Source organism: Seriola dumerili, unplaced genomic scaffold, assembly GCF_002260705.1.
Source record: "Seriola dumerili isolate Sdu_G_001 unplaced genomic scaffold, Sdu_1.0 BDQW01001124.1, whole genome shotgun sequence".
Classification (NCBI taxonomy): Eukaryota; Metazoa; Chordata; class Actinopteri; order Carangiformes; family Carangidae; genus Seriola; species Seriola dumerili.
In genome coordinates, this window is record NW_019175379.1 from 4553545 (window position 1) to 4565582 (window position 12038).

The following is a 12038-nucleotide window of genomic DNA, read 5'->3' on the forward strand; positions in this document are numbered from 1 at the left end:
TATAATTGCAACATCAGAATGTTGTGGGGTAACGGGCTTTCCAAAGCTGTTCCACCCTACGAGAAGCACTTAAAGTTAAAGTTTATTAGCCCACAGGGACAAGTTGAGCAGCTTCAAAATCCTCACGGGACTAAAACTTTGTGATTTAAAGGATCCATCTAAGGTGGTTCGGGGCTCTCCTCAGGATGCCTTCTAGATGCCTGGGAAAAACGCGTACATTGGAAAATGGATGGTTGAGTTTTATTCAGTTCAGTTAATATATGTGGACTTTAAAACGATGTCTGACCAAATTAAAAATATGTATGACTATTTTACCAATAATACATTATAGGATTTTTGAAATATAAAAAAATATTGGCATTTACAAGTTAATGCTTGTCACAGTGTGGTTTAGTGGATTAGTTTGACTCAAATAGGTTGAACTTATTTAACTAGAGAATGACAAACATTCCTCTAACTCCAGTGATAGTGAGGGGTTTTGTTTTGAGCTGTTTGAATATTTCCTTTGATCCAAGATGATTTATTTTTCCTGCTACACTTAAAAAGAGAGATTTGGTCTTGATGTTGCAGCTCCTGTGGCATCTCTCCCCCCCATAGATCAAGGCCACACTTGCTTTAAAGGACTGGGGAAGTGAGAGAAAGCACACCAGTGAGGAGGAGCAGCAGGAACAGGGGGAGGAGGACTTAACTGGAGTGTGTTAATTTGTATCTGGGGTTGTGATGTCTGAGGGGAGGGCTGGATCAGAAAGCGGTGGTCCATAGAGAGACGCAAGGAGTCGGGTTTCAGCTTTGCGAGGGCCCCTTGAGTCCCCATGCACTGAAGCTGCCTTTGTTTGACTGGGAACCAGAGAGAGAGAGAGAGAGAGGGAGGGAGAGAGACCGAGCAAGGAAGAGGAGGAGAGTGAGAGGATTTTAGTTTGGAGTAAGTGAGAGAGAGAGAGGCAGAGTGGGGTCCATCTCTCTCTCGCTCTATCACTCTCATTCATGACCAGGGCAAGTTTACTGTGTGTCTAATCTCACCATCACTGAAGATGTCTCCACGGTAAATGAAAGGCTCAGTGTTTTTATGTAAAGAAGTTGTTTCAAGTTCACTTCTAGTCAGTTCTCTCACTCTTCAGTTCTGTTTTTTTTTGTGCAGCATTCCTCCCTGGTTCTTTGGATTATTTCTACTAGTCCTCCGGTTCTGCTGCCGTCACTCCTCTGCCTATCAGCTGCTGGACGGTATGTGCACTCTCTGTCTGTTGATTGCATGCTGCAGGGCAAAAAGGGTTTTTTTTCTTTTTTCTTCTGCTGTCGGTGAACTTTCTGCTGGCTCATTGACTTTTCATCTGCTGAATATGAATGATGAAACTGTTGCGCTCTGATCCTGCAGTGTTGCACTGACACACAGCACGGTACGACTCTGTGAAGGATGCTGAAATATTACATCAACACTAGTGTGGTCTTATTGGGACAGGTCATTTGAATACCATAGTGACACTTTGGGATATTTGATGTTATAGTAATAAAATAGTGATGTTGTATCTTAGAGAATATCAGAAAGGCAAACCAAGTTCATTATTTACTAAATACTGAGTAGCACAGACACATTTTAAGTTATTATAGTTGTAGTTTTTCTTTTTTTTCCACTGCAAGTCATCTTGTCTCTTTACTCACATGTGGATGATGAATAAAGTGCCTACATTACAAAGGTCCTGGGAAAGTGTTTAGGGGTTTTGATTCTGAGTTTTGAACACATGAAATATTTGCATTAAACTCCCCCATTTGATAAGATCATATATCCCATGGGATGCTTAATGTAAATGCTGGAGGTAGGCTGGTAACTGTGTGTAGAGTTTGGAAACTTTGCAATGCAAACTCTTGGGAGCCACTGCTTGTAGATTAGCGTCACAACATGCAGTGAATAAGGCAGATACCTGCTAGCTCCTGTGCTGTTATACGATGGTTTCAATTATATTTTGACTGAGATGTTATTCAGACCCTCTGTGTTGTGCTCTGCTGTCTCTGCACACTGTTTTCACAGCTTAAATGTAGATTATTTTCCATGATTAATGGATCAATCAGGACACTTCAACATGTTCCCAATTAGTGCAGAAAGAGCTGCAGATTTTCTTTTCCATTGCAATTGGAAACAGGCAAAACCTCACATCATGCACATTAACAGACAGGCCCTGCAGTCAGTAGCAGTGCATTATTAAGGTGGTGAAGATGATGCTACTGGTATTTGAATGTGTGTGTGTGTTGGGTGTGTGTGTGGGGTGGGGTTGGGGGGGGGGGGGGGGGGTCAGACATGAAGGTCATTGTCTTAGAGCTTCAGTTTATTAGTTTTCATCCTGGCCTTCAGACAGACAGGCCAATATACCATCACTGCTTCCGTCAGTGCGCTGGAATCCAGTTTGGCATTTGCAGCTATGAGTGTGTGTATTTGTGTGTGGATATCTTGACCTATGATCACCACAAGGACCTCCCATGTCACAAAAGCTGCATTGTCTGGGTGCAGTCAAATAATTAAGGGGTTTCTTTAGCTAATGTGGCCCCATGATGCTTAATTGTCTGGGATTTTGAATTAAACACCACTTTGGTCACACTGTTTTTGCCACAAGCCAGTGGCCACTTTGCAATAAAATCTTGTCCCTAATTATCATATGACATGAAATATGATCTTGCAGGATTGAGTTCTGACTCAAAAGAAGTTGTAGAAATGGATGTTTGCAACCCAGAACTTGACAATGGATATGTGGTGAGGTGGGTGGAGCAGGGTTGCTGTCTGACTAAAGAAAAGTTTTTGAAGTGTGATTTCATGGTCCACTTTCCTCTGCTGTAGATCCCACAGAGGCTGGATGAGCAAGAGGCTCCACTCTCAGGCTGTTTGTGCTTTTGCCATATTCATAATCGTCTGCCATGATTCACTTTTTCAAGAGGGGGAAAAAAAAATGTGTGCACACATGCCGGCTCACTTGCCAGAAAGAGAGAGCACCAGGGACAAATATTTCCAGGCTGCATGCTGTAAATATTCTTGAAAACAGAGCTGTCTCCGTGGCAACGTTCACATTTCTGTGCACGATTTGAAATAACGGTCATGTAATAAGTTTCCTTAGTGTGAAGTGGTGCGTGCTGCTTCTCTCAGCTGTGTCTGTTACTGGTGTGACCTGATGCTTTTAGGTGGTTGCAGAAGAACTAAGAAACTCCATGCACTGGCACATCAGAGTTCTATGCAAAAGCCTTTGATCATAGGTTTATGGACACGTTAGCTGGTAGTGAATGAATGGATGAATTAACAACTTAATAAGAACATTAATGTTCTGATTTATCAAGAAAATTATGTACAAGGTGGAAGACAGTAAAATAGGCAGAAGAAGGAATGGGGCAGATGAATGAGTTAATTGGTAAATATATTAGTGAATGAATGAATGTAAGTCAATGACTAAATGAATGAATGAATTACTTTTAGATCAATTACCTAATTAAAGGAAGAAAGGTTGACTTCTAATTACGAAATGAATACATGCATGGATGTATGAGTGAACCAATCGGTGACTGAGTGAATGAATGAATAAGATGAATGGATTAAAGGTTAAGGAATGAAGTACATGAATGAATGATTGAATGCAAGACTGAGTGCATCTGCAAACAATGAACAAATGCATGGATTGAGTATCAACAGAACAATTAATGAATGAATGAATGAATGAGCAGATGAATGGATTAATGGCAAAATAATTGAGTAAATAAATGAGCAAATGAATGTAGAGACAACTTCACACATACAAAGACATGTAACGAGTAATGAATGAATTGGGCAATTAATCAGTTGTTACGTAAGCAGATGAATAGGTGAATAAATTGGTAAATGAATGAATGAGTATCTACGATATTTTAAACAAGCTGTTCAAAACTGCGTTAACAAGTAAATTAAGGGTCCTGACATCAACCATGGTCGTGGTGTTTTCATTCTATAGAGAATCATAAAGTCACAGCCTCGGGGAATTAGCTGCTTTAGATTTTCACTAATGAGCAAACACATCAACAAACACAGCACTTAATATGACATCTTCAGCCTGGGGTTATTAGGTGAATCTGCACTTACACTGACATGGTCGATTGTGCATGCACATACACACACACACACACTTGCACACTTGCACATGCATGCATATGCCTATATGCCACACCCACAAGAACACACACACACACACACACACACAAACATATTGTTCTCCATCTGCCATCCACATGGTAATTATTCAAAAAAAAACAACAATGTTTGTGATTAGCTGAATGGAATGACTTGAATGCCTTGGACACAGTTGGCTATTAGGGATAATGGATAAGATGATGTGGCTGGTGATGTGACTCTGAGTGAATGTGGTTATGAAGACTACATTGTGGGTTGATTAAGATGAGGACAAGGGTGACAAGGAGAATGATGAAGGTGATTATGATGCAAGTCCTTAGAGGTCAGTAAAATGTGTGAAGGGTGTTGGTGAAAACTTGTCAGATGCTAAATTACCAACGGGGTGGACTATGACTTCATCAGATTTATAAATGACACACATTTTGAGCATTTTGAGTCTTGTGACATACAGTATACAGACTTCAACTTCATTCAAACAAATTTATCCCAAAACAAAAGATACCATTTGGTCAGACTCATTGTTTTCTTCTTTTTATCTTTCATTTGTTCAGGCAAGGTCAACTGAATATGTTTGCTTTTCCTATGGGGCTGTAGAATCATGATCCTCTTGTCACAAATAATCCAACTGTATCAACTTTGTGATGAACCAGAAATTCAGTGCAGGATAGGATGACTCTTTGTATACAGATAAAAACTCAATTGCACTCTTATTTCGCACACTTGTTCTCCACCAGTATAAACCATGTTGAAAGCTTTACCAAAGCACAGTCGACTTATTTTCTAAGTATAGAAGAGTTCATGTAATGTGAAAACCTTTTCAAAATATTCCTACTTCAGAATCAAACCATAAACTTAAACCCCTGAGTCATTCAGCTGTGAATGAAGAATAACTACTGTAGTGGTCAGTCTTATGAACCATGAATAGCTCAAGTTATTATGAGTCATCAAGTAATGACGCACTTATTGAGATGATGTATCATTAAGTGGTACAGGTTCACTTAACAAGTTAAAGTGAATATTCATTTGACTGTGGCTGCAAAATTGAGTGTTATCAAACAGTTTACAGAGATTTCATATATTATATGAAAGATTGTCTTCAGCAGGATTCTGATTTCTGAGCATGAAGAGAGTTTCTCTCCTGATGCATTAGAAAAACAAAGAGACAGCAAATACCTTGTAACAGGGAGGTAAAGACAGAAGCTCCATTATAAATCATGGTAAATATGGGTAGTTGAAGAACTTTATTCCAAGAAATAGCATCAGTAACACCTGTAGACTCGCTCTTGATGATAGTTTTGTCAACAGAAGTAAGATTACATTGAGCGTAAAGAAGTAATGTGTAAATTCTTCCATGTCCATTTGGTCCTGGCTCTGATTCTAATGAGATCCTGTTCTGGCTTCAGTTTGATGTGGGTCATCTGGACCGCAGCCCTGCACAGAGGTAACACGTCAGGTTTTGATTAGATGTGTAATTTCAGCTCGAGCACAGTGAGGTCCTCGGTCCTGTCCAACAATGATTTCATGAATGAGTAAGAAAAAACATGCACAGCGCTGGAGACTTTTAAAATCTCTGACATTTTCCTATAAATTATTGTCCAGTTAGTTTCCATCCACCACATGATATAACACACAAGTGAGTTCACTGATGTGCACTTTATTAATTTACATTTTTTTCTTTCCTGTCTGTAATCCACATTAATGAGCCCTGAGCACCAGAGCTGTCACCAAATAAAAACCAACCAGAAGACATCATGATGACTACTGCTACATGTTAGACAAGGCAAAGTGGCCAGATGTTTCTTTGACTATACACATGTGTGTTTAAACTCTGCCTGTACGTGGGCTGTATGAGTCTGCACAGAGTGGAGATGGCTTTCTCTGCTACATTGTGAGGTCATTATATAAATAATGTCTACACTTGGGACAGTGTGAATGGCAGATGCATACAAGTAATAAACTGTTGGATGCAAAACCGTAACAAAAATCAATTTTACACTGATTTTTGTTTTTGCTTTTTTCTTATACAGTGAATTTCAGTGTTTGGCTCAAGCACAATTGAGCAAGAGACATGAGTATATTTGGACTTGTCACACCTTTTGCTTTTATAAAATCAAGGACATTCTCTCTAACATTGAAGAGCTTGGTCAAAGACCCACCATTTTATCCAAAATTAATATTGATTAACCCATTCTTTCCATCATCAAACAGCAAAATCACCAAACATAAGTGCCTGGAGTATTCAGCTGCAGATATTTAAGTTGCTAGCAGCTGGTTAGCTTAGCTTAGCATGAGGCCTGGAAACAGTAGGGATATGGCTAGCTTGGCTCTGATGAAAGGTAAAATAAAAATTTGCAAGAATCTTGCAACAAGTTATTTCTCATTTTTATTAATCTGTACGAAAGCTGCTTTTGTTGGAGGCTAGCTATCTCCTCCTGGCTCCAGTTTTAATGCTAAGCTAAGCTAATTGGCTGCTGGCGACAATCATATTTCCCAAAATTCTGAACTATGTCTAAAATTTCAAAAGAATATCTCTCTGCCATTTTCTGAAATGAATAATTTCCATTCTGAGGCTTTGAAATATCAAATGAATTTCATCCCTATCATTTCACTGATACATGATATTAATGTTTGTTAGTGCCTGGGACGTTGACACAAGCCCTTGTGGCGGTTTCATACTTTCATGTGTCAGCAGGCTCAAACTGATTCAAGATGTACTGCAGGTCGTGTGTGTTGCACATGCTTTTGTATCCCACATTATTCCTGTTTACTTCCACCAACTGCCAAATTTGTTCCAATATAACAGCTCTTATTATCTTCATCTGGCTCCTAATTAATTTATCTCGCTCAAAATTAATGCAGTTTGTTGTTTTTGTGACTGGCCATGTGACCTTTTTTAACTCTTTGGTGAAGAGTTATTCATAGACTCATGAGAACGTTTGAAAAGGAAACAATAGACAATGTAAAACCAGTAAAAGGATCACTGTCAGATTTTATAAGTGACCACTCTGCTGTCATAACACTGGAAGCTGCTTCACAGTCTCTGAGACTTGATGGTTGCATCTGCAAATAATCTAAAGCAAAGTCATAACTAAAAGCATGTGCATTATTCTGGAGTGTAAACAGGAATGGCTAAATTTGTCCAGGACAAAACAAGCCACTATTTAGAGACGTGGACACCGTGTGAGCACAGACGCTGTTAGATGAGATAGATGACTCTGTTCAAAGCGTGAGACCAGAGGACAAACACAGGATGTGTTAAGTATAGGAAGGAGTCTGTGTGGGAGGGTAAAGGTGTGACGCCAAATGTCACTTTGAGCTTCGCCTTGTGCAGCTTTTTTATAATTTATTGTCGTCTGCCCTCTTTTAGTAAAACCTCACAAGTGGATGTTTAAGGTCTTTGTAAACAGATTAGCGGAAGAACCTGAATACTGTTTGATCCTAAATAACAATATCTGATGTATTGTTAATACATTTGAATTCCTGAGTTAACTTATGTGTTTAACTCAACCTTATCTGAACATCAGTCATCACTCACTGCAATCAAAGCCTCGACCATCAAAGAGCTTTTAGACCAAATCCTGCCGCCACGAACACTTTGATATGGTCAACTGTTTTTTTTTGTTTTTTTTTGTTCTTTCTTTCCAAGAGTTTTCAGTCCAAAAAGTGATACATTTATCTATATCTATATGTATGTTTTTTATTGTAAATTTGCCCTTCACATATAGATTGTGATATAATGAACCCATGGGCATGGACGCCTTAAAACTCCAACCTTACTGACCTTAGTGACCACGCAGTGGCAGAGTTCTTGACTCAGGATTGCTTCATTCTTGTGAATAAATGTTTGAGCTATTCCTTCAGTGTGTGTGTGTGTGTGGACGCTATGACATTATATTCACTTTGCAATGAGAAGTCTTAAGTCACTTCACACAGAGGCTAGAAAGTTCTAGACCAGCCGGAAAAGTGAATGAGAAACGCTTTCTGTGCCCTCGACATCCATTAATGAGGTGCCCTTGACCCAGGCTCCTAACAGAGCTGTTCAGTGGCTTCTAAATGTGACGCAGGGTGAATAGAAAGTTCCTCTCTGTAGCTGAGTTTTGGAATATTACAGCACATACACATGGTTACAGCTGTAAAGGCCATGGTTGAGACTGAGCCACAGTACATCCTGTATGCTATGAGAAGATTTTACTGAATAAAATATGACACTTATGAGTCCTCCTGCATTCCTGTAGGCAATAGCACGCATATAGGTTGCTGTAAGGGGGGGGGGGCTTTGAGGTGCATCAGTTTACGATAATGTAAAGTGGTATGAATTGGCATGTTTATTTTTCTGGGAGCGGCTGGCTTCCTGGCTTTTTTGCAAAACATGGAATCTGTAACAGTCTGGAAAGTGTCTGTCAGGGCGGAAAGATAGAGCAGAAACAAGCAGGTGTCTGTTCAGCTGTGTGGAGACCACAGAGGGCGAGAGAGGGAGGGAGGGAGGGAAAGAGAGAGAGAGAGAGAGGGCATGTCCTGTCATACAGCAACGGAGCATCTGAGTTTCTGATGAGGTCATGGAGTGTAGAGTGTGTGTGGCTCCAAAACATGCAGGCATGTAAGAAAAAGGGGATTTCACTGTCCCTAATTTATGTTAATCCTTGTTGAATTAAAATGTGCTTATTACATGAAAAAGTAATTGTTTTCCCAGAAGAATGAGTGTGCAGTGATTTCTGTGTGTTTTGTCTGTGTTTGTGGAGGAGGATGGGGGCTCTTCTGATGACAAAGCAGCTGTCAGTGAGAACAGATTTATAGCGGCTTCCTTTTTCCCTTTTCACTCTGAAATATCACATTTACCCTCCCATGCACCCCGATCTCTGCTTGTTTGATTGGTCAGGATGTTGGTGTTGAAGATGAGGGTGTTTTGCTCTCTGTTTGGCTAATTGCTACTGGAGTGACACTTTGAACTCAGCTTGGCTATAAGCTAATCTTATGCAAATAGTTGAACAGTTAAACTTTTATTCTGTAGGATCAACTTTTGGCCACATTGTGCAAGCGCCTGCAGATGATCTAGATGATTATCCTAGATGTTGCTCATTAGTAAATATAAAACCACAATGTCTCTTTAAATAAAACTGGGTGGAAATAACATCTGTTCTCCCACCAGAGAATCTTCCAAAAGGTTACCTGAGGTCACAGCTCAGGCAGTGTCACTGTTATGTTGTCTCAACCTTGAACCTTTTTTTATGCCTCTGCTTTGTCTCCTGTCTAGCTGACAGATTACTGCTGGTCATCAGCAAACAAAAAAAAAAACAGACTTCAAAGACACTCTGTGTTTTTGGGACTTTAAACTTCTCATCGCTGATACTTGACCTTTTTGTCTTTGCCGTCCTGTTTTCGCCATTGGAACATGTTTGTCTGGTCTGAGGACCACCTGCTTGATTCCCATTGGAATAATCAGGTGCTTGAATTATGGACCACTTTCTCAATGTAATTGCAGAGGGATGGGTGTTTTCCTTTGGCAGCTCGAAGCACAAGAAAGCGGGAGATCGATAAGCAGAGAGCTGGAAAGTGAGGGAACGACTGACATGTTCCCAGAGGAGCTGATTGTTTCCCAGTGGGAGGTGGGATTAGTGGAGGTGTTGATGGTTGTGTGTGTGTGTGTGTGTGTGCGTGTGCGTGCGCTCAGCTGGTCTGCAGCTTAGTTGTTTCTGAGCACACTGTCGACTCACTTCCTAAAAAATCCCAACACAAATCTAATTCATGGTTTGGTCTCAATTTACTTTACTGTTTTACCACCGCTGACGAGTAAACATCAACAAACATCTGCCTTTCTCTCCATCTCCTCTTAATTCACCTCTTTTTCTACTTATTTTTCTTTTTGGTCCTTCGTCAGTCTCCCTCCTCATCATGTTGTTTCTCTACTTATCTTAGAAAGCTGTACTTTCACTTTCTTTGCTTATAACCACCCACAGTTTTGTAAAAGCAAAGTGCTGTTTACTCTGCTGCAGGAAAATGTGAAAATCAGAAAGTCAATTTCTCACCTTGGTCTGCGGTTCATGATTTGGTGTTGTTTTTCTGTTTGCTTCTCATTAGCAGCACTAGTGCTCGTGTTTGCACATGAAGTAGACTTCTTTGACTTTGACTCCAAAACCATCAACATGTGGCACTTTTCCACAAAAAAAACAAGAAAGAAACCCGGTGGTAGTAAATCTGCTTCCCTTTTTATTAGATCAGACTGTATTACTGTTACTGTTCTCTTGCAGTTTAAGAGCATATGCGACCAAAGATTCAGAGTTGACACCATTTGCAGCAGTATTGACAGCTATTTTTTAGTTATACCATAGTTACTGCTGCAAAATGGGCTTCGCTGCTGTGGTGTGCATGAAAATGTTGTGGGCTGGTAAAGCTGGATTCATGAGGGCTGCTAACATAACTTCAAGTTTGTGCGGTCACAGAAATGAAGTCAAAACATCTAATGACTGGTTTCTTCACTTCCTGAAGCGATGCTCGCAGCAGTGGGCTTGTCATAGATTCGATTTGTGTCATATGGCTCTGGTTGATATGTGTTGGAAGTTGGAATGTGTTTTTCTGGTAAAAGCATCAGATAGTCATGACGTGTTTTAAGTTACTGAGTTTTCTGTTATTATACTTGTCAGTGGTTTACAATTTATTTGGGAAAAAAAAGAGATTAAAATGGTCAAAACAGTTTTTATGAAATCCCCAGTGGGATAAATATCCATCCAAAATGTTTTAATGTTGAAGTGTTGGTGTGTTTCATGTCTCTGCACTCATCCTGAATCTGAAACACTTACAATGGCCAAAGATGTGATTTCTTTCTTCGTATGTGGTCTCACAACAAAATGGGTTAGAGGGAAAAAAAACAGCTGAATTCTGTCATAACAGAAAGATAACTGATTAGAAATGTGTCCTCATCTAAAAAGGAAAAGTTCTTTTGAGCCTTTACTTGATAAAGAAAGTTGATATTTGGAAGCTGCTCAATTTAAAACAAGAACCAGGTTTGTGTACCAAAGCTGACAAGCAAAACAGTGCAGCAGTAATCAACCATGTTGATTACTTTCAAATCGATTTATTTAACCTCAAAGCTCTTTGTGGATTATTCTCACAAACTTTCTGCTGCTTAATGTTGAGTCAGGCAATAGAACTGGGGAAAGATCATTACACTGGCATTGTTCTCTCAAACACTTGTTGATTGTGTTCCTCTTTTTAAAGCTTTGCCATCTGACTGATTCGAGTTAGAAATCATTAGTTAGAAAGCGCATGTGGAAGTAAACAGGTCTTTTAAAAAGTGGTTCTTTTCATGATTGATTCCAAACATTTTCCCCCAAGAAACCAGTTCAGAATTTATAAAAACCTTTGAATAAAGGCAACATGACATTGAACAACAGAGCAGTGTTAAGTGTAAACTGTGGACCTCTGTAAATCCATTCTTAAAAAATTAACCATGTCCTGAAGCTTTTGAGGTTGCAGAAACAATTTTTGATTTTGTAATGGCTCAGACCAAATCCTTCACATATTATTCTAGGTGACCTGAGCGAGTGCAGAGATCTTTTCCTCCTCTTCAGGCCTGGGATGAACAATGCTGTCATCAGTGCGTCCCTCAGGTAACATAAGACATCCCAGTCTGGTGCTCAGGCCCCGAAAACTTTCAGCAGCCTCTTTTGACCAGAGTGAAGACAAAAACAGAACGGCTTTCCCAAAAGCTTTCAAACGTGAGAGCAAATTCAACACCTATTTAACCTCTGAAACCAGTCCTGATGTTTTCATTAGACTTCATCTGAAGCCTCTGGTTAGTATATGTTTAATTGTTTGAATCAACAAGAAACAAAAGTAAGATGATCACTTTATTGGAATCAAGACATCCGTTATCTAATTTGGGCCAAACAGACATAGTTGTTTTGTT

General features: G+C 39.7%; 1 protein-coding gene across 2 annotated transcripts in view; it reads left to right on the plus strand.

Annotated features, from left to right (window-relative positions):
* Positions 1-764: 764 nt before the first annotated feature.
* Positions 765-12038, plus strand: part of LOC111237891 (collagen alpha-1(XVIII) chain-like) — a 52513-nt gene continuing 41239 nt past the window's right edge. For both annotated transcript variants that reach the window (XM_022767193.1, XM_022767194.1), the window contains exons 1-2: positions 765-1042; positions 1139-1221. In XM_022767193.1, coding sequence (XP_022622914.1) covers positions 1032-1042; positions 1139-1221 — 94 coding nt within the window. In that variant the 5' untranslated portion in view covers positions 765-1031. The remainder of the gene's footprint in view (positions 1043-1138; positions 1222-12038) is intronic.